At 36.6% G+C, this 27,768-nt stretch overlaps 1 protein-coding gene across 2 annotated transcripts in view; it reads right to left on the bottom strand.

Annotated features, from left to right (window-relative positions):
• Window positions 1-740: 740 nt before the first annotated feature.
• ABHD17B (abhydrolase domain containing 17B, depalmitoylase) overlaps window positions 741-27,768 on the bottom strand; it is a 45,638-nt gene continuing 18,610 nt past the window's right edge. For both annotated transcript variants that reach the window (XM_061132969.1, XM_061132968.1), the window contains exons 2-4: window positions 8,605-9,074; window positions 4,847-5,026; window positions 741-2,256 (exon numbers count right to left, since the gene is read on the bottom strand). In XM_061132969.1, the coding sequence (XP_060988952.1) occupies window positions 2,037-2,256; window positions 4,847-5,026; window positions 8,605-9,071 (867 nt within the window). In that variant the 5' untranslated portion in view covers window positions 9,072-9,074 and the 3' untranslated portion in view covers window positions 741-2,036. The remainder of the gene's footprint in view (window positions 2,257-4,846; window positions 5,027-8,604; window positions 9,075-27,768) is intronic.

Genomic DNA, 27,768 nt, shown 5'->3' on the forward strand with positions numbered 1-27,768 from the left:
CTCGACTTCTCCCTCCCCATGTTCCCTCTCAAGAATGCCTTTTTCCTATTATAGAAAGTGAAAGTGAAGTCCCTCGGTCGTGTCCGACTCACAGCGACCCCATGGACTTCAGCCTACAAGACTCCTCCGTCCATGGGAGTTTCCAGGCAAGAATACTGGAGTGGACTGCCATTTCCTTCTCCAGGGGATCTTCCCGACCCAAGGATCGAATCCGGGTCTCCCGCATTGTAGACAGAGGCTTTACCGTCTGAGCCACCAGGGAAGTCTGTTTACCTATATAACAACCTACAAATCTCCTTCAGTCTGACACAAACAGTAATAATACTCGTGCAGTAAAGTATGTGTCTCCTCAGTTATCCTGTTAAGTCTCTGAGGACAAGGCTAATGTCTGTCTGTATTTGGCATGGGGTTTTGAATGATTTAAACATTCAGGAAGTACCTGGCGAATGAGTGAGTAAATACTGAAGTAGTATGATCAATATTTTTATTTTCCCAGGTGATAATATATATATATATATAAAAAAGCCCACTTAGCCAAACTCTGGGGTATGTTGTAAACATAAGGAACTGTATAGGCTTCAAGACAATCATGAGAAGGAAAAAGTCTCTTTAAAAGAAAGAAATAACAATAAAATTTAGAAAACTATAGATCTACATACTATAAAGATGAATGGTATTTTTTCCCAGTCCTTATTTTAAGTAGGAAGTGAGGAGCATGGAAGAAGGAAAACAAGCACAGCTGAGTGGCATATTTTTGTTTTACTATTAATTCGACACATCTGAACCAAAGCATTCACAATACTTAATATACTTTGAAGAGAATCATATACTATAGTCTTAGACATAACCACAGAACAAGCAGAACAATTAAAACTACATAAGGCCTTAAAATATATCCACAGTGTGTATATTCATTCATTTACAAATTAGACTACATACCATTAATTTTAATTTTTCTTTCATTGTTTATTCAAGCAGGATTCACTCAAGGAAAGGCAACTTAGTTTTTGTGTGTGAGCTTTATTTTTACTACATTGGTTAATATAAAAGTTATGAATTAAATGTTTTCTTATCTCCTGCATCCAGGAGTAAATCCATGAAATTCTCAGAAAGTAATCCAAAACAACAGGTCTTATTCTTAAAAATAGTCAGAGTGAAAAGGGATCGAATAGCCAGTCTGTGTGTGGTCTTAAGGAACATCTAATGGACTTTCAGATTTTCTAATAATTATAATACTGCATTTCTACGGGATTAGTCAAAATTTAAAACATTGTGTACAAAATCATTCCTGAAGCTCTAAATGCCTTTTAAATTACTAAATTGAAATTTTTAAGTAGTTGCCTCACAGTACCAAACTTAAAACTAGTTCAGATTCAGTTCTATCATGACTTCTCATTTAAAGGTAACTAGTTGGTAAATTAACAGATGGCATAAAAATTAAGACTTACATTTTTTTTTTTTTAGGAGAAAATGTATGATAACCAGGGAATACAGAAAATTCAATGTATTTTACAATAAAATAACCTTTTAAATCTCTATCCCTGTACAACAGGGTTTAGGTCATCTTTAGTGAACTTGCATGTTTTCATATAGTTTATTATGAGTACTTGAACTGTTTTAGATATACAATTTTTTATTGAAAGAATATTACATTTGTATACCAGGATAAGATTTAGTACATTGAGATGTTTTTAAAAATATTTATAAATTTGTTTCTGATATGCAAAAGCATTTGGCAATACTTTTATAGCATTTGATTTTATAGAATTAAAATTTCATACAGTACTCATCTTGATGTTTAAAAAAAAATTCACAGAAAAAATATAAATTACACAGCCTGACTGCATGATACTGTTATTTCCAGTTTCTAGTTTGGTAATTAACACCTTCATTAAGTCTGTTAACAAATCATTACCTGTACATTTATGAAGGCAACTGACATGATTTGAAAACAAAACCTTCAGGTTTTATGTTATTTACCAAAGAGTGCAGTTCAGCAAGAAAAGAAAACCCAATATGCAAATTTACAGAATATTTTACAAATTTACCAGTTCCTGTGACACAAACTGTTTCAATCTTTCAAGGTATTGTCCATAAAGTTCCACATCATTGTGACCTGCCCCTTCAACCCACAGAGGTTCCACAGGTCTTTGGCAACGCTCAAACAATGCGAGACCATGTGAAAAGTCTATGACTTCATCTTCAGTCCCATGAATTATTAATACTGGAGAGGTTATCTTAGAGATTTTGTCAATGCTGTAGGAAAAGAGAAGGGGGAAGAAGTCAGCAAATTAAGTATGAAAAGGAAACATAAAACAGATTTTCTTGTGTTATATTAGATAATTCCAACATTAGAACCACCTTTGAATCAATTCAGAAGGGCTGGATGCCTTTTAGATTACAAATAAGATTCAAAAGTCATCTTTACATTACTCCCTACTTTATCTGAGGATGTTAATTTCATGCAGTTCTGTTTTGAGAGAATCACTCAATTATCACAGTCACCTTAGTTTACTTTTCTACAGATATTTTTTCCTTTTGGCTGTCCCATGGCATGTGGGACCTTAGTTCTAGTGCAATGGGGAGTGCAGAGTCTCAACCACTGGACTGCCAGGGGAGTCTCTCCTTTCTACAGTGTTGATATTTAGAATTGAAACTTAGGTTGCAAGGAGAGGAGGAAATCAAGGGCTATTTCAGCTATGTGCTAACTTGATACCTCTCTGCGTTCATATTTTTTTCTCCCTCTTAATCTCTTACTAAAATGATAGCAAAATGTTTTTGTGTTTTGTTTTTTTTTAGGGTATTTACAAAAATAGAAATACAACAGAACATTTTGGAACAGGAAAGCAGATGAGGATGTGAGAAATAGATTAAAAGTATAGGAGAAAACACAATTTTAAGAGGATAGAAGGGTAAAGTGAAGAACCAGCCCAATTTGTACCACGGAATACACCAGAAGGAACGGACATGGGAATGAAGACAGGTGATTCAAATCTATAGAATTTGTTCAAAGTCTCGTTAAGAAGTAGTTCGCCACCCCTGCCCGCAGTTCTTTTCTTTCCCCTCGCTTTTGCAGCTCGGTAACTAGTGGACTAGGGGATTACCAGATACAGTTTAAGGCAGAGATATCAAATAACAAGTAAACATATACATGCTGGCATCCAGGCCTTCATTCTTAAGGCATAGATGTAGGAAGAGTCTTCTTTGGAGACTATATATCTGCCTTAAGAGGAAAGATAAATAAATATTGATGAGCAGCATGGGGATCCCCAACTAATCGGCTTGACCAGATCACTGGATAGTGAAACTCAGTCAACAAGCCTTAATCACCCACTTCAGGTCGGCTCTTTAATTCCTTACTTTTCCATATGAGCCCACAACCAAGAATTATCAGACATCAGAGGAGAATACTTTAAATGTAACACAAGGATCAAAATAAACAATAAAATAGGGCAACTTGGAAGAGACAAACAATACAAAGAAACCTTACAAATAACAATTCTTTAAAAATTTCCTGAGAGAGACAGAGAGAGTGGTGCCAAGGCATTTAGGTATTATAAGTATAAAATGAGAATAGAGTCTAGAAAAAGAAGAAAATCATCAATGAAATAATTCAAGGCAGCATTTGATAAGGAAAAAATGCTTGGGTATGTTATTTGCTGCCAACTATTCCATAATAGAGGAATTAAACAAAAAAGGAAATTTATGATGTTTTTCAAACAGTTCACTTACTGTTAGTGCTTCTGTTGGTGTAGCTAAAATGGAAGAGGGTGTCAGACAGACATATAACTTGGCAGCAGTTTACCCCAAATGTCTCCCTATCATTCCAACCATTCAGCTACACAGTATAACACACATACCCTCCAATCTACCGTTTTCTAAAATCAAAACAAATCCCCGATAAATGCAAAAACCAAAAAACCCCATAGCTTGCTCTGGTGATAGGATCATATGCTCCCATAAGCTTCCCTACCAAAGTAACCCCTTAGGCTAATGAAGAAAAAATGGTTTTGAAATGACCCTTGCTGTTCTTATAAAGAAATGAGTGATGTTTTGGCCTTTGGCCCAGCTATCATTCACGAAAAACCTTCGTATTGCTGCCCATTTGAGAAAGAAAGAAAGACTGAAATTTTCCAGGCTCTCACTTCTTGCCTTTTCCCTTTATTGAGAAAAATAGGCCATCAATTTTTCTGTAATGATGAAGAGGAGCTAGCAGGAACTATCATCCTACGTTGAGAGACATGAAGAAATGTAGTCCTCATTTTATATCAGTCTAACACTTATGTTTGCAGACGTATGGGGCAATAATTATTCTGGTTCATTTAAGAAAACATTTTTGCAATTCATTTCTTTTGTAAAACATGTCACTAATTAGACATCATTCACTTATTTTTATGCACATGTATCTCCTTTTCCCTCTACTTGCTCCTCTCCTTCAGTATTATGCACCTCACTGGATGGCACCATCATCCATTAGCAACTCAACTCAGAAATCTGGGAATTATATTCAAATTCTTTTGTTTATATACACTCTAACATTTATTCTATCAGTTTTAGTTCTCAAATTCATTCTCTTGTCTCCAACACTAGTGCCGCTGTCTGGGAAATAAGACTCGAGGCACTTTTCACCTAGGTTACTAACGCACAAACATTTCAGCCTGCTGACTGGTGTCCTGCCACCACCCTCTTCACAGAGTAATTGTTTCACAATTTCTATAATATATGTAAAATATTAATTAATAGGAGTTCAAGGCTCAGAGGACTGTATCATGAATACCTTGAGTGATGGAAAAAAAATTCCTTCAAAAGTTTCTTTGAATTAAACTACTTGAATATTAATACTTACTTTGGGAATGCATCAAAACAGTAGGTCTTCTTGGTATCAGGAAAAGCAACTCGCATTCCTGAGGTCAAAGGAGAATGAAGAATAACAGCAGCACTCTCATACCGAGCAGCAAGATCCACAGATGGTACTGTCCCTATACTTTGGCCATATATAATCACATTTTCAGGGCGAATGCCGTATCTACATAGTACAGAAGTTAAAAAAAAAAAAGAGTTGTAGAGTCAGACTGGTATGAAATGTTCAATCACTAGTAAGTACTTAATCTTATAAAAGAATGACTTAGAATGAGACAATGCTGACAACTTTATATTTAAAATTTAAGTTTCTTAGTCACCACTACCATATCTAATGCAATAATAAAATCTATATTCATTTATTTCATCTGTTTCCATTCCATCTTTTGAAAAAATAGTAGCTGAGGTCTCTTAGAATGTTAACCCTAAAGAATGAATTTATTAAATCATTTATGCAATTCAATGTAGCTTATTATTAAATATATTTGGAACATACTATGTCACTAATATTTTAATGGACTGATATTTAATGGAGATTCAGTTTTTATATTCCATTCAATGTAACAAAGGTTCTTTATTTCTCTAGGTGTTAAAAGTGGCTCTTTTTATTTTCTGAAGTTGGTTGTAGTGATGAAAACGCAATGTATAGTTAACAGTAGGGAATGAATAAAATATATGTATTATAGCCTGGACCAAATTACTTATTTTCTTGAGATTTGCATTTATTCACCCATAGAAATGGACTAATGTCATTTCTGTTGAAAAGATCAACAGACGAATGAGAATTCCAAATGCCACATGGTTCAGTGATCTATGAATAGACTTCATGACAAAATCTCAAGAGTACTACTTAACTCTGGTGGCTCAGAAGGTAAAGAATCTGCCTGCAATGCGGAAGACCCAGGTTCGATCCCTGGGTCGGGAAGATCCCCTGGAGAAGAGAATGGCTACCCACTCCAGTATTCTTGTCTGGAGAACTCTATGGACAAAGGAGCCTGGTGGGTTACAGTCCATGGGGTCACAAAGAGTCAGACATGACTTAATTCCTTTAAAAATGCTTCAGATTTAAATACATGGACTCACTAACTCAGTAATACTGGGTACACACTATGTTTCTACAATATAATTGTCTTAACTATAAACTACTGGAAATATAAGTGAGGTACTATGGGACCTTATGAATGTGTGATTAAGGGCTACAGTCACATCAAATATGCTGCCTTTCCACTTTAGCAGTCTGTCAGCAGTCATTTCTGGATGCTAACAGTTATTTGCACAACAGTTTTTAGTTTTGTGAAAAGGTAATAGAATCTGAATATTTACCAGGAAAAAGTAAGATAAACCCCTGTGCTTCCTACAGCTCTTGCCAGGGGCAAAAGACTATTTGAACTATCTAGGTAGTGATGTACCTCCTCACAGTTTCTTCAAATCAGTTCTACACAAGAATTTGGACCCTGGCCCAGAGACTGGGTTCGAGCTACTCCAGACTGACTCTAAATGTAAAACTAAGAACAGGTTTTTTTTGTTTGTTTGCAACAGACCTAACTTCATAGGAATGAAGGAATTGGGAAAATGAACATTTGGTGGCAATGACGGGTTTTAGGCTAAAGCTAGCAATGGCAAGGCTCCAGAGTAGCAGAAGCAGCTGCCAATTTAGCATCAGAGGACTTGAGGCAGAAACAGAATTTCAGAACAGTACATGTGGGAAAGGACTTTAGAGACCATCTAATCTAGGTCAGCTGCTTACTGAGCAGATGTTCAAAGTCAGAGTAAGTTAATGACAGACTATAATTAGGCTCAGGTATACAGACTCCAGGCCCAGTGCCTTTTCTACTACAGCACACAGATAAGGAGCTCAGACTCAGGGGGAGGCCACAGAGTGAGTATTAGTCCCTTATCTTCTGTTATCCATCAGAAGTTCAGTAACGTGGGTTACAGATATTCAACTACCCTTAAAAGGAAGTTACTCAAATAATAATTAAGTTCATTGATTATTAATTTTATTAATAATTAATTTTTATTAATTTCCCCCTTCCTGTTACTTAAACCCTAACTTTTTACTTTAATCCAGTAAAGGAAATGAAAAGCATGCATTCTAATTACACACATTTGATTAGATGATAGAATTCGAGAACTGCAAAGAATCTTGAGATAATTTAACTCAACCTCTTCATTAAGCAAAGAAACAGAAAAGTTAAAGTTTTCAAGACTTCCTATAAGTCTTCTAACCATATTAAGGGTTCAATGTAAAAGAAATTATAAGTCTGAAATTCTATGGTAAACGAGTATGTGAGATAATTTATCTATTCTGCTCCTGCTCTTCAATCATACTGGTCAAGTGTATAAAAAGATTAACCAAGACAAGAAATCATTTTAGAACGTTTCTTTTAAATTGATATCTGAGAAGATTTAAAAAAGAAAAATAATAAAGCTGACCACTTACAAGAGGGAATTCTTTTACATAAACATAGAAATAACACCTAACTGGATACCAATGTTTTACTTCAATAAATTTATACTTTTGTCTTACTTAAAAGCACTAGTAAGGAAGGCTTTCTGCTTTTAGCAGCTTAAAACACTATACTAATTCACCGAAGTTGATTATAGTGTGTGAATTATATTGCAATAAATCTGTTATTTAAAAAATCATATTTTCCTGACAGGTATTATATTATATTTAACTGGCTGACTCTGAAAGGAGGCACTCATTTTTGTTTGTAGGCCTGAGGGGATTGATATCGACTTAAGGATATTTTGCAGTCATTTACGGTAGTTCTGAAGTTTATAAATATTTACCCTTTTGTGCCTTCCTCCCTCCCACCCTAAAGCTACTTAATTACTACTTACCATCTCTTTTTTTCTTACTTGTTAGAAATATGTTCTCATATCATTTCAATTGACTTAAGAATCTCCTTTATACAGAACTCTGCTATGAGACCATAATCTATTATACATCTTGCGGTGGGGGTGGGGGGCAGTAAATGTTTCTAAAGACATTTTCTAAAAAGATCATACTTACTAATGAAATTGAGGAAGTTCTTCCCAGCCAACTGAAACCATTAATATTAATATTTAAAGATTAAATTAGGAATGGGAAGTTTTCTCTATGTACTCTAAAATACTCTGGAAGTCAGGCAGCTTATTAATGTATAATGAGGAATAATTTGTACTAAGGTACTATTTCTGTTTAGTGTACATTAACTGTCTGATGAGAAAATACATTGAAGTATACAAAACTGCAATATTTTTCAAGAAAAAACTAAGTATCTTGGTGACTAGAAAATGATTAATGTAATTTCTATTTATTTTTAATTATATAAAATAATGCAAATCCTGCTTAGGATCTGAACAAAAGCAATCTAGCCTCTTATGCTGTTAATGACAGATCAAGTGAATGATTATTTAAATCACTGTTTTTTCTCTCTTGAAATTCTGCAACTTTGAATAAACATTTCAACACCACAATCCAGTAATTTTTTTTTCTCTAATAAGTTTCCAAAACCAAACGTTTTTCACTGGCTTAAATAAATTTTTAAGAACCTCTCTCTCACACACACATAATTTGTCAAAGTCTTTTATGCTATTATACAAAATTTAAAATTATAATCTAAAACTGTAACTATTTATAGATTTATACTGGTAAATATAAACTCTACTTAGTACTTCAAAGTGTATTACAAAAACATGTTATTCTTATACAAGACAATTTCAGCGTGTGGAAAACAATTTCCAATCATCATTTACCTTGTCCTAAGAGCAAGCCAAGCAGCTTCTATGTCTGCATAGAGGTTCTTCTCTGTTGGTTTCCCAGAACTTGCACCATATCCAGAGTAATCATATGAGAATATATTACAATTAATCCGTGATCCGAGTCCTATGTAAAAGCTGCTCATCTGACCAAGATCAACAGCATTTCCATGGGAAAAGAGTAAAGTATATTTGGCATTGGGTGAGCAACGCACAAACATGCAGGCAATTCTGTTGCCTTTACTGGTTCTAGTCATGAAACACTCAATGGCATCTTTTTCTCTAGAAGAATATTGCCAGTCTGCTCGTTCTGATAGGTGTAAAGTCCAACGGCTTCCACTTTCATCACACATCAGCGTGTAAGTTGGATCAGGTGGCAAAAATGCTAACTTTGAAGCAATTTTCCCTGGACAAGGTGGACAGCAGAAGAGGCAACATAGCTCACTAAACGAAAGATTATTCATCTTCTGAAAAAGAAAATAGTCAATGTTTTAATCACTGAATGTGCATTCTGCATTTACATACAATAAAAGTTAAAACAAAGACACCAACCAGTAAATTCTAGTAGTGGTCAGTGTCTACTACTGTTATATGAAGTATCCTTGCCCAAATAGATTTTTGGCATCTTTGTAGAAACACATTAAATCCTGAGGTGAGGCAAATACTCCTGAGCAGAAAACAGATTCAAATACTATATGACACATTTCAAATAGTAGTGGTATCTTGTCATACTTTACCAAAATATGAAAAATTATATTCTTACCAGAGAATACAGGTATAAATTTGCTATTTCTTCACAAAAAAACAATAAAGGGGGTATGAAATATCTTTAGTTTGTAATTTCAGTGGAAATTCTCAGAATCTCGAGAAGTTAGGGATTTAACATAATAAATATATAATAGTAGCACTGATGAAGCACTCACTGTCTGCCAGGCACTGCGCTAAGTGTTCTAGGCCTTTTAGCACGTTTCATCCTCTAAGCAACCCTGTGTGGTAGTCTGAGAAAGAAATCTGCACAAGGTGAGTTAGTTGCAGAGCCAGGATTTTACACCAGGCTCAGTCATCGTCCTACATCACTAGGTTATACTGCCTCAAAGGCTCAGAACACTACTTGACTCAGAAGCTTATTATTTTAGCCATAGTGCCAGTGGCCTAAATAACCGATAAGACATTAAAATCAATATATGTTATGTATGTAGTTATTGCCCAAATCAAGAAGGAAAAAAAGGTAAAATCTGTTCAAGGAAAACTTTCTAAATGGTTAGACAGAAATAAGAGGAACATCTGAAGTCAGAGTTGGGGGTAGCACTGAATAGCCATATAACCTTGAGCAAATTATTTACCTTTTTGACCCTTATTGTCTTCGTTAAGTAAATGCCTACAATGAACAGACTGGTTGTGAAGAACATATACAATGATATTGTTAAAGCATTTAACATGGTAATAATGGCTATACAGCCGACACTCATAAATGGTCCACTTTCTCCTGTGCCTTTTTCAGCAATATTTAAAAAGTATCCACAGTTCATATTAACTCAGGAACATAAATAAAGCACTACTTGTTTGCCCTACCAGCATTTCCTTCTAATTATCCTTTCTTAAATTCTTATCTCTTTTTAGTGGTAGACCATTACTTGGTTCCAGGAAGAAGGCATTCAAAACAAACACCTTCCAGAGTAACCAGAGGTCTCTCTGGTCTGGTCTAATGGCACCTAATTTTCTCTAAAAAATCTAAATAAAGGACAGGAAAAAAAATACTTCATTATACCAAAAGAAAAAAAAAAAAAAAAAAAAAATCACCTCAGAAGAGTGACTAAAGTGTTGAGTACATACAGAAAGAAAGGAATGCTTGTTTCATTAATTACTGATTGAAAATCTAGTTTATACTGCTTAATACAAATGTGTTGATTTCCATGTACAAATTGATTAGGTAGAAAGAAGCAGCAGAAACAGCCGAGAAAGCAGCAAGCAAGGGTAGGAGTGATATGAAAGCCTTTAAAAGATGAGTAAAGGAAAGGCAGAAAAATGTATCTTGGCTAATGGGAAGCATTTTACTTGCATTTCTATCTTTATTCCTTTTCAGCCTTCAAAATGAATACAACCTGAGTAAGTTAATGTCTTACTATGGTTGGAACAAGAGTCAGATAGAACAGAAATGACAACTAGCTGTCATCTATGATGATAATTCTAATTGGTTCCATGAAGGGTTGTGCTGAGGATTCTGAGGGGATACCCAGGGTTTGCCAGACAAAGAATGTGCGATAAATTAGTGATGTCTACTGCAGAATTTGGTGACAAATCTATTATCCTGGCCAGGGGAATAAAAGATCTGGCAGGGATGGTAGAGAAAGAAGTTCAAAGGGTCAGTTACAAAGAAGATGATCTGGAAAAAGATGAGGTAGAAGGTACAATATATCAGTGCCACCTGTTTAATACTCTGCCTATGGTTATTTCTCACTTCCAATTACCTTACATGCCATCAACTGCTCACTCTCAACAGCCCATTAAAAGCTTATTAGCTATACTTTGTTCCCGTAATTTACTTCTTGAACATGAAGACTTTTATATACTATAGTAATTTTTAAATAAATCTGGCTAACTGAACATACACAATGCTGCAGAGATGCTTCTGAAGATAAACATCAAAGAAAAGATGAAGACGAGAAAAATCTGCTGTGCCATGGTCAAGTCTATTAAAAGAACCTGATTTTCGTAATGGTGGCAGAAGAAATTATTAGCACCTCCACTGCCTTGAATCCACATAACTAGTATCCACTTAATAACAAAACCTTGGAAATTATTGCTTTCCTAATAACAGCTCTGATAGGGCAGCAACACAGACTTGCTTAAAAGTTATTCTCTTTCCTATAAATGTGAAAATTTTCCACAACAGGAAATATAAATAAAACAAACCTAAGTTTTAGTATGATCAGAGCTGAGCAAACTACTGAGGGAGAATATATTATTCTTGATAATTCACTGAAATATCTTGTTAAATATACATAATTTAAACCCAATTTTTTAATATAACTCACCTAAATATAAACATGTCATTTACCAGTTATTTCTTGGCAACAAAATAATCACAGGTGGAAAACAACAGTTATGACCAGACAAAAATAGGGATTTAAAATGTTATAATAATCTTATTTACACAGAATGAGAGAGAAGAGAAAACTTAAAGATGAAGCAGAAAAAAGTGTCAGAAAGAAAAATCCAACTGGAATCTCTGCAATAGAAAAATCAGTATCTGAAATAAAGAATTACACTGGTGGGTGGGTACAAGTATCAATAATAGTTTAAGAACACATTAGTGAGCTAGGAAATCAGGATGAGGAATTCCCAAGTACAGAAGCTTTCAGGAGGATAAGATATGGAAAATAAAGAAGAAAATTTAAGGACGAAGTAAGTAGAAATAAAAACTAACATCAATATTACATAAGAATCCCCTCCAAAAAAAAACAGAGAATAAAATAAAGACAATCTTAGTAATTTTTCAGAATAAAAGAAAATTCAGATCGAAATAGCTCAGAATGCCAAGAAGGTATTTAAGAAAACATTCACAGCTAGACAAGTTACAGTAAATATTAAAACTGAAACAAAAATCTAAAAGCTTCCAAAAAGAAGAAATTACTTACAATGGAACAAGAATCAGATGAACATATAACTTTTCAATAGCGACGCTAGAAACCAGAAGACACTGAAGGGATAGGTTTTAAAATAAGTTAAAAACTTTGAAGCTAGAATTCCACAGAGAGACAACATACCAATTTAGTATGAGGACAAAATAACGATATCTGCAGGAACACAAAAACTCAGATTAAACCAAGACCCTCTTTGAAAAACTTTAGTAAAAAGGAAAAGAAATCCAAGAGAAGTCTGAGATATGACAAGACTAGTTAATGTCTTTTTTTTTTTTTTTTAGTAAATAAGCAGTGAAGGAAAAAAGCAACAAAGTGCATCCCTAATAACCTAGAATCAAAACTTTAGAGAATACCAATATGGAGAGGATTGGAAACAGTACAAGTGTACAGGGGCACTGGTCATTTGAACTGATCAGAATATTAATATTGATAAGCTTAAGACAGAAGAAAATCATGAATATGATTTTTTGGGGGAGTGCCACATCACAGGGCATGCAGAATCTTAGTGCCTTGACCAGGGATTGCACCCATGTCCTCTGTAGTCGAAGCATGGAGTCCTAATCATGGGCTGACGGGGAATTCTGATTATGATTCTTAATAAGTCAGATATAACCACCAAAAAAAAAATTTGACAGTTTCTAGGAAACACCTGAAGTAATTATAGTTATTCATTACAAATGCCTAGCTTTGAATATTTATCACCATGTTAAACTCAAGAAGTAATATAAATACAAATAATTATGGTAAATTAATGGTAGATATCAACAAAATAGAGAACAAAAAGCAACAGAAAAATTAATAGACAAAAAAAATGATTCTTAGAAAAGGCTTCCACTACTTCTAACAGCAACTAGCAGTAACTGAGGGCTTCCCTTGTGGCTCAGCTGGTAAACAATCTTCCTGCAATGAGGGAGACCTGGGTTCAATCCCTGGGTTGGGAAGATCCCCTGGAGAAGGGAAAGGTTACCCACTCCAGTATTCTGGCCTGGAGAATTCCATGGACTGTATAGTCCACGGGGTCGCAAAGAGTTGAACATGATTGAGCGACTTTCACTTTTCGTAAAATCCTAAAGTGTCAGACACTGTACTAATCCTTTTCACATATTAATTCACTTAATTCTTTCAATAATCCTCTTACATAAAGACTACCCTTATACCCGTTTTCCAACTGAGGAAACAGAGGCACAGAGTAGTTATAAACCTGCCAGGAGTGACACAGCTAGTAAATGGTAGAACTAATAAGTGGCAGAATGACTCTGGAACCTGAATTCATAACCATAGTTTTATGGAAAGAAAATTCATACAAGACTTATCAAGAGAAAAAGATGAGCAAAATCTAAAATGCTAAATGAAAAAGAAGATTTATAGACAAGCTTTAAAAGTAAAAAATATCATGTGAATAAGTTAAATAACTAGTGAAATATATGAATTTCTTGAGTAACAGAACAGCAACAACAAAAATACCCAATAAAAAATGAACATAAGATCTGAAAAGACATTTTCCCAAAGACGATATCCAAATGGCGAATAAACACACGAAAGGATGCTCAACATCATTAGTCATTAGTGAAATGCTGTTCAAAGCCGCAACATACCAGTTCAAGCCCACTAGGATGGCAATTAAAAAAAAAAACAAAGGTTGACAAGGATATTGGGAAACTGGACCCTTCATATACTGTTGATAGGAAGTAAAATGGTACAACTATTTGGGAAACACTTTGGCAGTTCCTCAAAAACACAGAGCTACCACTTGACTAAGCAATTCTAATCCTAGGTATACACCCAAGAGACAGGAAAACATATGTCTACACAAAAACTTGTAAATGTACGTTCACAGTGGCATAATTCATAACAGCTAAAAAGGCAGAAACCATCCAAATGGTCATCGTCTGATAAACAAAATGTGGGATATCCACATGATGAAATACTGAATAAAAATAGGAGCAAAGTATTCATGCATTCTACAAAGTGGATGGATCTTGAAAGAAGCCAGTCACAAAAGATCATTTTATGATTCTATTTATATGAAACATCTAGAATAGGCAAATCTATAGAAATAGAGATTACTGGTTTTCAAGCACTGTGGAGCATGGGAAATTTGAGGAACAACGGAAGAGTATGTATGGGGTTTCTTTTTAATGAAAATGCTCTATATTCGACTTGGGTGGTGGTTGCACAGTTTCAATAGTAACCTTTAAAAACTGTATTAAAAAAAAACAAACTAGTATCCTTACCTCTCAGTATGTAGAACACAAACTCCAGATGGATTATAAACCTAAAAGTCAAACTAATACAAGTCAGAAAAAAAAAAAATCCATAAAAGAGAAAACACTAGCAAATTTAGCTTCAACCAAATAAAGAATTTCTATTTAGTAAAAAATGCTTTGGGAAATATGATTTCTTCATCAAAACCATCCAGTCAGAGGGTTAATATCTAAAATAAGAAACTTCTACATAAACAAGAAAACAACAAAAAACTCGAGAGGAAATGGACAAAACATATGCATAGGCAGAAAGATACACAGGCTAACAAATATATGAAGAAAGGTCATTCTGTACCTCTGGTGCCATGCAAAGTGTCTGACACATAATGAAGTCTCTAACATAATTTTTTAGATGAATGAGTTAATAAATTATTAGTGAAGTAAAGTGAAAGTCAGTCGTTTCTGACTCTTTGTGATCCAATGGACTATACAGTCCATGGAATTCTCCAGACCAGAATACTGGAGTGGGTAGCCTTTCCCTTCTTCAGGGGATCTTCCCAACCCAGGGATCAAACCCAGGTCTCTGGCACTGCAGGCAGATTCTTTGCCAGCTGAGCCACAAGGGAAGCCCAAGAATACTGCAGTGGGTAGCCTATCCCTTCTCCAGCGGATCTTCCTGACCCAGGTATCAAACCGGGGGTCTCCTGCATTGCAGGTGGATTCTTTACCAACTGAGCTATCAGGGAAGCAATAAGTTATTAAGATTAACTCAATTCTCCTCACCTCAGAAGTTTCCACAAAAGGAAAAGTTTACAAATCAACATGTTAAGAAAGAAAGCCAGCATATTTTGTGACAATTACTTAGGTCTTCTGTATGGTGGCAGCATAGAAGCAATCAAATAAAAACGTATGAACCTGAATGGGGCAGGTGCAGGCAGGAAAAACATTGCTAGTTACTAAAACTGCTCAGTGCGTTATAGAGCACAGAATACAACAGTCTCCCGGGGAGGAGGGAATCTTGCCCCTTTGGAAATCAATTCACAAAGTGAAAGGTCAGCTCAATGTTAAACAGATGGCCCATTGTGAAGATTAAGGTTTTCCTTTTGGCGGGGGACTCAGTTATTTTACTTTTATAGCAGAAGGAAGTTCCTAAAATTGAATGAAATAATAATTTAGGAACCTGCTTCTCCTGGTAACTTTTTCCTGCTCAATGACAATGGAAAAAAGATGAACACCTGAGTCCTTTCTCAGCAAAACAGGAAGACTAGTGTTAAAGATCGTCCTTAAATAAAATGACATACCATAAGCTTCTTCCTTTCTTCTGACACAAGAAATTACTGAAATGACTTGCAGCAATTCCTGACGTAATAACATGTACTGAGAAAAAAAGTCTTATTTTGATCTCTTTTGTAATAATTTCCTGGTAATGCGGATTGTCTCATATTACTACCACATACAAAGGATAATTGATTCTTTTAGGGTTCAAGAGTTTGTTGTAATGAACAGAACTAGAAATTAAAGACTTATGTTTTTTCAAACTGCCAGAAGAAACCCGAAAAAGTAAAAATTAAGTTAGAATTATAGCAGAGCCTAACACCAGAAATATATAAACAAGGTAGATGTTTGAATATTAAGAGCAAGAAGTAGCAAAGGTCAGAATGAAGTCAGAAGTGATGGCACAGAAGATACTCAACGATGAAAAAGAAAGGAGAAAAAAAAAAATTTAAGGTTAGTTCTGTGCAAGGAGGCATGATCCCAGCACATCCCAACTGACTAACGCAAAGGAAATTGCCATTAATACTACATACAGAGGGGGTTAATCACATTCAACTCAGTAGCCCAGGGGTGTGTCAAAGTAAGGGAAATTAAGCTCACTTCAGTCTTGGAGGGCACCAAGAGACTGAGGTACTGCCACCCTAACATCCAGCATGTTATCTGTTGTAACATTTACGGAAGTACAGCAACAAGGAAAATATTCGTGTTACGGTTTTTGAGGGAGCCATACATATTACAGAGTTTAATGCATACAGAGAAATGGAATATTCATGATTAAGGAAATTTGGCAACATACTTATTTTCCAGTCAAGACAGAGCACCCAGGACTTCCCCAGTAGTCCAGTGGGCAGGAATCTGCCTACCAATGCAGAGGATACGGGTTCAATCCCTGGTCTGGGACGATTCCACATGCTGAGCGCCCACTAAGCTGACCACTGACCCCACGTGCTGCAACTACCGAAGCTCACGCGCTGAGAACCCCTGCAGTCAGCGCTCAGGGTCTGCAACAAGAGAAGCCACCGCAACAAGAGAAGCCACCGCAACAAGAGAAGCCACCGCAACGAGAAGCCTGTGCAGGGCAGCCCCCGCTCGCAGCAACTAGAAAAGGCCTCGTGCAGCAAGGAAGATCCTGCGCTCCCCCGCCCCCAAAAGAGCATCCAAAATACTTAGAATGCATACTAACACATATATATGGAATTTAGAAAGATGGTAACGATAACACTATATGCAAAACAGAAAAAGAGACACAGAAGTACAGAACAGACTTTTGAACTCTGTGGGAGAAGGTGAAGGTGGGATGTTTCGAAAGAACAGCATGTATATTATCTATGGTGAAACAGATCACCAGCCCAGGTGGGATGCATGAGACAAGTGCTCGGGCCTGGTGCACTGGGAAGACCCAGAGGAATCGGGTGGAGAGGGAGGTGGGAGGGGGGATCGGGATGGGGAATACGTGTAAATCTATGGCTGATTCATATCAGTGTATGACAAAACCCACTGAAATGCTGTGAAGTAATTAGCCTCCAACTAAAAAAAAAAAAAAAAAAATACTTAGAATGATCCAAATTTCTACTGTTACTTAGAGACTAGGTGTTTAGTCTATGTTATTTTTTAATTGGAGTATAATTGCTTTACAAATTGGGTTGGTTTTTGCTGGAATGATCCAAATTTCTGCTGTTACTTAGAAACTAGGTGTTTAGTCTATGTTATTTTTTAATTGGAGTATAATTGCTTTACAAATTGGGTTGGTTTCTGCTGTACAATAATGTGAGTCACCTATATGTATAAATATATCCCCTCTCTCTTATGTACATGTGGTTTTAACACATTTTCTTATTTGTATATACCGTATGTAGAAATACAGCTTGTGTGTGCGCTTAGTCGCTTGGTTGAGTCCGACTCTTTGACTGTGCAGCCCACCAGTCTCCTCTGTCCCTGGGGATTCTCCAGGCAAGAATACTGAAGTGGGTTGCTGTGTCCTCCTCCAGGGGATCTTCCCAACCCAGGGATCGAACCTAGGTCTCCCGTATTGCAAGCGGGGGTAGCTCTTTACCATCTGAGCTACCAGGGAAGCCTGAAATATAGCTTATGCAACTCTTATCTCTTTGAGGTAGGTTATGTTTATTTCTTCTTTTTGATCATTATAAGAATCAACAGGGCTTCCCTGGTGGCTCAGGTTCGATCCCTGATCTGGTAAGATCCCATGTGCCATGAGGCAGCTAAGCCTGTGGGCCACAACTACCGACTCCTCAACAAGAGAAGCCACCACAATGAGAAGCTTGTGCACCGCAGCTAGAAAGTAGCCGCAACTGGCAGCAATGACCCAGCACGGCCAAAAAAAAAAAAAAAAAAAATCAATAGCAGAAGTACTCCACATTCTGTGAGATCAAAAGACTTGATTGAGTGACTTTACTAGGGAAAAAAAGACTTAGGAAAGGAATTTTTCAAAGCACTGTATTTTTTTTATATTTCAAATTGAAAGGAACAATTTCTCAGAACTATTCACTGAATCACATCAGTTACTTTTTAAGACAGAGTTATAATTTTTAAATATGAATAAGATTCTAGAGAAACTTAGTAACTGGACCAATGTATCACTTGAGAACACCTATGAAATATGGTTTTTGTTGGTAAATTGAACAGATGCCCTAACAATTGTACGTTTTAAAAAATTTAGGAGTTTCTCAAATAGGCAATGGAGAAGGCAATGCCAACCCACTCCAGTACTCTTGCCTGGAAAATCCCATGGTAGGCTGCAGTCCATGGGGTCACAAGAGTTGGACATGACTGAGTGACTTCACTTTCACTTTTCATTTTCATGAATTGGAGAAGGAAATGGCAACCCACTCCAGTGTTCTTGCCTGGAGAATCCCAGGGACGGGGGAGCCTGGTGGGCTGCCGTCTATGGGGTCGCACAGAGTCGGACACGACTGAAGTGACTTAGCAGCAGCAGCAGCAAATAGGCAAAATGTACTGGGCAATGTCAAAATAAGTTTCTTTTCCTGCGGGTGAGAAAAGTTCGGGTTAGACACATAAAAATGTTGAGGTCTACCGGAGATACCAAAATAATCTCACTCCTAGTGTTAGTATAATTTATTTTTTTTAGTAAAAGAAAGTTAAACTGTAAGAATCAGAAGCAAGGAAACTGGATCTATGACATGATTATAGACAATGGAAATTAAGGCTGAAGAGCCTATAAGCTACGCCAAACAAACTAATTTGCCTCAGCAGTCCTACATACTGGTCACTGCAGCCATTTCTGTAATTCTTCTGTTTTCCTTTAGTTTTAAAATTCTTACTGCACTAGTACAGGAGCCACTACCTACCCATGGCTACTTAAAGTAATTAAAATTAAACATCTAGTTCCTCAGCCACATCAGCTACATGTTTGCTGCTGCCGTTCAGTCACCCAGCCATGTGCAACCCCACAGACTGCAGCATGCCAGGCCTCCCTGCCCCTCACCATCTCCTGGAGTTCGCCCAAGTTCATGTTCATTCCAAACTGCACAGTGCAGAGTGAGGATTTCCATCACTGGAGAAAGTCCTAGCAGGTAGTGTCGAACTAAAAGAATTCAAACCCAGGCAACGCAGAACCAGAGTTTACATGCATATTAATATCCACACTCTCTTTAAATGCTGGTGCTCTTTCCTCACCAATCTTCCCATCAAAGTACATATAAGCTATTTTTATAGATTCTGTTGAACAAGTAATCACCTAGAACTAAATGAGATTACCTACACAATACCTACACAATAATAATAGAAGGTTATAATCTTAACAAAAATATTACATCTAATCCAATCTTAACTTAAAAGCCATTTTATTTAATAATGTTATTAAAAGGTTTGTTGTATGTTGGAGTTGCAAGTAAACCATAAGAAACTCTTAAGAATGTTTGTGACTATTGGCTAACTGGTTTCTCTGAATACAGTCCATACAATATTCTAAACACTAAAAAATCCTGATGATTTTTTGAAATGATCACTCAACTAATGCCTGAACAACTGAATCAAGTCTTCCTGTTTAAGCAGAAGGACAGTTTGATGACTTGAATATGCTAATATCGGAGATTCCTATAAAACTCTTGGTGACTGTAAAGTGCAATTTCAAAGTCATACCTCTATATGTTGCTGAGCATATGCTAAAATATAGACAGACACACATTCTCCTACCCATAATCATGGCATTTTTGGCACTTCTAATGAAAAAACTTTCCAAAACATGCTAATCTTCAAAGTTCGCAATGTACATTGGTGAAGATATTCCACAAATAAACATTATTTTCTCCACATTTATAAGAAGTAACATCTGTTTCTGGGACATTTTCCAGGTGAACACTTAAACACACTACATACCTTAAAACACCCATCTGCAGCACAATATAATCAAAGTAGTTAATAAGGTTCAGAAAATTTGAAATGTACATGGTGCTAACACCACTACTATATTCAAATAATTATTAAACAGGCAGCATAATTGAGATTACTATGATATTAAAAGTAACATTGCAATTATAAAAGTATTGTAAGACATGGTTTAAAAAAGTCAAACAACAAAGTTTAAAAAATATAAAGTAAGTCTCCTTCCAGGCTAAATAAAGTAAGTACTGGTTGAAAGCGTATTTAAGAATTCAGTTCCCTAGATATTCTTCCCAATTCGGAAGACCAGAGGTTTGCACTGGAAGAATCTTCTGAGGAAGCAGAATAATCAGAAAGATCCAATGATACTTATATGGGACCATTACATGGGGAAGTTGCGGGAAGGAGAATGTAACAGTTTGGGGCCTTTTGTAAGTGGGATGTCAACATATAAGAAGTAGCAATGTAACATTGTTCTTTAGAAGGTAAATACCAAAGAGAGAGCAGGGCTCGGGCTTGCTAATTTTTACAACAAATTTTGTAGAAACATTTGGCTCCTTAACCATACGCTTGTATGAATCTGAGAAAAATAAAGAATTAAAACAAAAGTCTCTTCCCTAATCCCACCAGAAACTCAAACCCAAACCAGGCTCCATCCCAGAAATTATGATGTTGGGTCATTTGCTTTTAGATCTCATGTCTAATACCACAGTCATGTATTTATTCTCCACCATCATAATGTTTCATTATTATGAAAAATTCAGAGAATTTACCCTTTCTCCATTCTCTGCTCATTTCGATGTTATTTTTACGTTTTTATAGGTTATTTTTATAACTTTAACATTATACTTGAATCCTCACTTCTTGTTCCACCAACTTTAGGAAGTTTCTACTGGCTTCCTATGTAATCAAATACCATTATAACTGGCTATAAATTACATTCATATTAAATTTTATATTCTTTGCAGTTTGCTTTTTATAATTATTAAATTTTTGTTTTATCTATAGGATATTTTTTTTAAACAGGTAACAATAAAAATTATCTGCAATGTTTTCCACTGACATCCAGGTAGGGTGATATTTTAGGCCACTAAATTCCAAGTGTTAAGGTGCTTTTATAACTCTGATAACTGCTTAAAAATAAGGTACATTTCAGTTTGTTTCATATTTGGACTTTCTGAAGAACCTTTAATTCTCTCAGACCTGTGCCTTTTTTTAGTCTTTACAAAATTCAGAAGCTTTCATAACATTTAATATATTCCATCTTCTTATTCTCAGAATTTGTGCAACAGAATCTGTGCTGTTTCTGAAGATGGTCTTAGATCCCAGTGAGTTTTACTTTGAAACAATACGTTCTGGGACATTTCCCAGTCCAGCTGTGTGTCTATCCAGGATTCCGTTTCATCTTCCTTCTGTTGTTTCATAATACCATGTTTTAATCCTTTTGTGGGATTATTTTTTGTTTGGTTTTGCTAGAATACACCTCCAAGCATTTGCCCTCCCTCCTTCACAAGGTCCTGGGGAAAATAAAGCATATTTTAGCGAACACTTTTAAAAAGTTCTTATTTAGATTTCACACCTATGGCAAATTAAGCATGCTTTAGAATTACAAATTAAAAAAAAAAATTTCCATCCCAATTTAGATTATTAGCCCACATGATGATGTGGGTTAGCATTCAATATTGATTGCTAATACCAATCTGATTTTCTATTCCTTTAAAACAAAAACTCTTTCCTCCAAAAAAAAAAAAAAAAGGTAAGATTTTCCTCTATCCTTAGCTTTGAAATTCTACGAGACTATGTATGTCTAAATGTGTGTTTTCATTCATACTGTTGTGTATTTAACAAGTCATTTTGATCTGAAGCCCCAAGACTTAAAGAATTTTTCTTCTACTGTTTTTTAATTCCCTCTCCATCTCCGTTCCTTTCTACCAGGAATTCCTATATAGGAATCCCAGGACTATTATACTTAACAAACTTTTTCTTTTTCTCCTTTTCTTTCAGCTCTATTTCCTAGGGAATTTCTTCGTGTTTAGTTCAGATTGCTACTTTGGTACTCTATAAAAACAATTTTTACTTAAAAACCTTTTGGATTAGGGGTGCAATACCCTGTCAAATCTCTCTCAGAATACTAAGTGAGCCAAATTTTTGTTCTGTCCAACTGTGTTTTTCAGATGATGTTTGTTCCCTCTGTTCATCTTTTATTTTCATGCTGTTAGACTGCTTCTTCACTTACAATTCATATTTACGAACAAAGAATTAAAATGAGTATCCTGTATATTTGTGTAAGCATGCTGACCCAAGAGTCACACAGAAGTCCCTCAAAAGCCAACGACAGCAGAGCTAAAGTTTGTAAAACAAAACAAATCAAACAGTACTGTCACTGTTGCCATTCAGGGATATAAATCTGCAGGTATATTTAGCTAGGTTGTGAAAGCCAAACTAGTGTTTATTTATCAAAATACTTAAATAGCTAGGTCTTGTAAAAAGAAAAAAAAACTTCATAAATAATCCTCATAACAACCCTATGAAAGAGATGCCCTTATCCTCCCCACCAGCCCAATTTACAGATGAGAAAGCTGAGAAGTTGGGTTTCCCCAAGATAACTATAGTGAAGCCAGGATCCATACTTAATAGTTTGACCCAGAGTCCATGTTTTTAATCACTGAGTTAAGGTTAGTCTTGGGAATGAAATGTTTTGCTATGTATGGTGTGGACATGGAAAGAGTATAATGAGTCTAGTGGACAAAGAAAAACAACGAGGAAAAGACCTTCCCATTTCATACACAAAACTCAAATCAAACCAAATGAAATTAAAATTTAAGACTATGTTAAAGTTTTTTGGGGGTTCAGAAGGTAAGAATATGTACCTGAGGCAAGTAGGACATAGTCTTGGCCACCAGATGGCAAAAAAGTGTCACTTGAAATGGCATTTATAAATTGACAGCATTGATGTTCTTTTCTGAAGATTATGAGCCACTGTTTAAAACAGAAAAATTTTACTTGTTATATGAAAGAAAGTGATATATTTTAGTTCAGTTCAGTGGCTCAATTGTGTTTGATTCTTTGCAACCCCATGGACTGCAGCACACCAGCCTTCCCTGTCCATCACCAACTCCTGGAGCTTACTCAGACTTATGTCCATCGAGCTGGTGATGCCATCCAACCATCTCATCCTCTGTCATCCCCTTCTCCTCCTGCCTTCAATCTTTCCCAGCATCAGGGTCTTTTAAAATGAGTCAGTTCTTGGCAACAGGTGGCCAAAGTATTGGAGTTTCAGCTTCAACATCAGTCCTTCCAGTGAACATTCAGGACTGATTTCCTTTAGGATGGACTGGTTGGATCTCCCTGCAGTCGAAGGGACTCTCAAGAGTCTTCTCCAACATCACAGTTCAAAAGCATCAATTCTTAGGCGCTCAGCTTTCTTTATAGTCCAACTCTCATATCCCTACATGACTACTGGAAAAACCATAGCTTTGACTAGACAGACCTTTGTTGGCAAAGTAATGTCTCTGCTTTATATATAAAGCAATCTGTTTAGGTTGGTCATAACTTTTCTCCAAGAAGCCTTAAATTCATGGCTGCAGTTACCATCTGCAGTGATTCTGGAGCCCAAGAAAATAAAATCTGTCACTGTTTCCACTGTTTCCCCATCTATTTGCCATGAAGTGATGGGACTGGATGCCATAATCTTAGTTCTCTGAATGTTGAGTTTTAAGCCAACTTTTTCACTCTCTTCTTTCACTTTCATCAAGAGGCTTTTTAGTTTTTTGCTTTCTGCCATAAGGGTGGTGTCACCTGCATATCTGAGGTTATTGATATTTCTCCCAGCAATCTTGATTCCAGCTTGTGCTTCATCCAGTCCAGCATTTCTCATGATGTACTCTGCATATAAGTTAAATAAGCAGGGTGACAATATACAGCCTTGATATACTCCTTTCCCTATCTGGGACCAGTCTGTTGTTCCATGTCCAGTTCTAACTGTTGCTTCTTGACCTGCATACAGATTTCTCAAGAGACAGGTCAGGTGGTCTGGTATTCCCATCTCTTGAAGAATTTCCCACAGTTTGTTGTGATACACACAGTCAAAGGCTTTGGCGTGGTCAATAAAGCAGATGTTTTTCTGGAACTCTCTTGCTTTTTCTATGATCCAACGGATGTTGGCAATTTGATCTCTGGTTCCTCTGCCTTTTCTAAATCCAACTTGAACATCTGGAAGTTCATGGTTCACGTACTATTGAAGCCTGGTTTGGAGAATTTTGAGCATTACTTTGCTAGTGTGTGAGTGAGTACAGTTGTGTGGTAGTTTGAGCATTCTTTGGCATTGGAATGAAAACTGACCTTTTCCAGTCCTGTGGCCACTGCTGAGTTTTCCACATTTGCTGGCATATTGAGTGCAGCACTTTCACAGCATCATCTTTCAGGATTCGAAATAGCTCACCTGGAATTCCATCACCTCCCCTAACTTTGTTTGTAGTGATGCTTCCCAAGGCCCACTTGACTTAGAATTCCAGGATGTCTGGCTCTAGGTGAGTGATCACACCATCTGGTTATCTGGGCCATTAAGATCTTTTTTGTACAGTTCTTCTGTGTATTCCTGCCATCTCCTCTTAATATCTTCTGCTTCTGTTAGGTCCAGACCATTTCCGTCCTTTATTGAGACCATCTTTGTATGAAATGTTCCCTCAGTATCTCTGATTTTCTTGAAGAGATCTCTAGTCTTTCCCATTCTACTGCTTTCCTCTATTTCTTTGCATTGATTGTTGAGGAAGGCTTTCTTATCTCTCCTGCTATTCTTTGGAACTCTGCATTCAAATGGGTATATCTTTCCTTTTCTCCTTTGCATCTTTTCTTTTCTCAGCTATATTTCAGTGGCCTTCAAATGTGTAAGGACTCTAGGAAGTCTTTGGATACATTCTGCAATATTGTCAAGTTTCTTTCTTAAAATTTACCCAAAATGGAGTGCCAAACTGCTTTCAAAGGTGGCAATAGTTTGCAGGAACATCTCTACAATCACTCATGAAGACCTGTCATTTTGATTAACTTTGATACTTAATATTCTCTTGAGATGTTGACGAGTGGCAGTGAATCTAGATATCAATTTGGGAAGAACTGAAATCTGAGTGTTTGCATTCCTGTATTCTATACTTATTTAATCTTTTTAAAAAATACCATGTTCTAATTCTTTGTTCATGTATAGAAATGCAAAATATTTTTCTGTACTGACTTAGTGTGAACAACAAGCTAGCAATAGTCCTTCATGCTCAGGCTGAAGGCATATCCCCAGGTGAGGAATAAATCGCTACCAGAATTATAATCTGGATTGTGTGCACTGCTAAAATAGAAAAAAGAAATTAAAGTCAGTAGTACAAAGTAGAAATTCCCATCTAGAGCTAAGAATATTAATTATATAGAAGGAAATTTGGGATAGAACGGGCATTTATAGAACCAAGGGGTATAGGTAGGTTTTAAGACTTAAAAAGAATAAAATGACTATGTAATAGAAATTCTAACTCGAGTAGCACCAGATTTTTGAGAAGAGAGATTTCAGGTCATTCTGTAATTAAATGTTTTGGATTCCCTTTTCTAAAACTTTTACATACAGATTCAGGGTTTATAGAACCACACATAGTCTTAATAGCGCTGTTAGTATCCAAGGTAATTTTCAGGTTTGATCCCAAGTTGACAGCACATTAACTGCTTTTGCATGAGACTGATTAAACAGTACCTAGCTCAGAACCATCCTGATAAGGGTTTGTCCAATATCAATTCTTAACTTTTTGTGTGTGTGGCTGCACCGTGAGGCATGCTAATGGAAATTCCCTGACCACGCATCAACCCTGCACCCTCTGCCATGAAAGCTCGGAGTCTTAACCACTGCGCCACCAGAGAGGTCCCTGTCCCATGTCAATTCTTAAGAGAAATACATTATTACGTGATCCAGGTACACTGCCATTTGGGGGCAGAAGATGTTAATAAGAAACAATTCTACCTTAGATCACCGAAAGGCGGTATGACAGATGCTGAGAGCTTGACCCATTCTTCAAACTGAAAATGGAAGCAGTCCAAACATAACATATATGTATTAAATATCAATTCCCAAAATAACAGGCTATTCCACCACATCCGTTCTAGATTTAGTGTCCTAAAAATGTTAATTTGGTGAAGGAGTGAAATTTAGTTTGTTTAAATTAAGTTGGTTTTATCCTACTTATTTAATAAAGCAGTACAGAGAACTAAAACAGATATAAATCTGTTTAAGCATGCAAAGAAAAAACAGAAAACTACAAGGTTTCAGGGTGGATCAGAGTATAATTTTAGGTGACGGTAAAGCATCTATTTGCAATGCAGGAGACCTGGGTTCGATCCCTGGGTTGGGAAGATCCCCTGGAGAAGGAAATGGCAGCCCACTCCAGTATTCTTGCCTGGAAAAAATCCCATGGAGTCGGAGCCTGGTAGACTACCGTCCATGGGGTGGCAAAGTCGGACACGACTGAGCGACTTCACTTTTGTGCTTTGTACAGACACTGTTTTGAAAGAGGTGTTTTTGTCAAGCACTGGGATAACCTCTGGGTTTCCCTGGTGGCTCAGTGGTAAAGAATCCATCTGCAATGCAGGAGATGTGGGCTCAATTCCTGGGTCAAGAAGATCTGCTGGAGAAGGAAATGGCAACCGACTCCAGTATTCTTACGTGGAGAATCCCATGGACAGAAGAGCCTGGGGGCTACAGTCCATGGGGTCACAGAAGAGTCAGACATGACTCAGGGACTAAACAACAGCACTGGGACAACAGAATCACAGAACTGCATGAAGAGCAACATACAAGTTTATTCCTCATATCAATCCCTGATGGCTGGGAGAAATATTAATAACATCAGATGTGCAAATAACACCACCCTTATGGCAGAAAGCAAAGAACTAAAGAGTCTCTTTATGAAAGTGAAAGAGGAGAGTGAGAACGTTGGCTTAAAACTCAACATTCAGAAAACTAAGATCATGGCATCCAGTCCCATCACTTCATGGCAAACAGATGGGAAACAGTGGAAACCGTGAGAGACTTTATTTTTCTGGGCTCCAAAATCACTGCAGATGGTGACTGCAGCCTTGAAATTAAAAGACAGTTGCTCCTTGGAAGAAAAGTTATGACCAACCTAGACAGCATATTAAAAAGCAGAGACATTACTTTGCCAATAAAGGTCTGTCTAGTCAAAGCTATGGTTTTTCCAGTAGTCACGTATGGATGTGAGGGTTGGACTATAAAGAAAGCTGAGCACCAAAGAATTGATGATTTTGATCTGTGGTGTTGGAGAAGACACTTGAGAGTCCCTTGGACTGCAAGGAGATCCAACCAGTCCATCCTAGAGGAAATTAGTCCTGAATGTTCATTGAAAGGACTGATACTGAAGCTCCAAAACTTTGGCCACCTGATGTGAATGAAGAAGAGACTCATTTGAAAAGACCCTGATGCTGGGAAAGATTGAAGGCAGGAGGACAAGGAGATGAAAGAGGATGATATTGTTGGATGGCATCACTGACTCGATGGACATGAGTTTGGGTAAACTCTGGGAGGCGGTAATGGACAGGGAGGCCTGGTGTGCTGCGATCCATGGGGTCGCAAAGAGTTGGACACAACTGAGTGACTGAACTGAACTGATGTGGGGAATTCTGGCATTTATGCA

This window comes from Dama dama, chromosome 29, assembly GCF_033118175.1.
Source record: "Dama dama isolate Ldn47 chromosome 29, ASM3311817v1, whole genome shotgun sequence".
NCBI classification, from domain to species: Eukaryota; Metazoa; Chordata; class Mammalia; order Artiodactyla; family Cervidae; genus Dama; species Dama dama.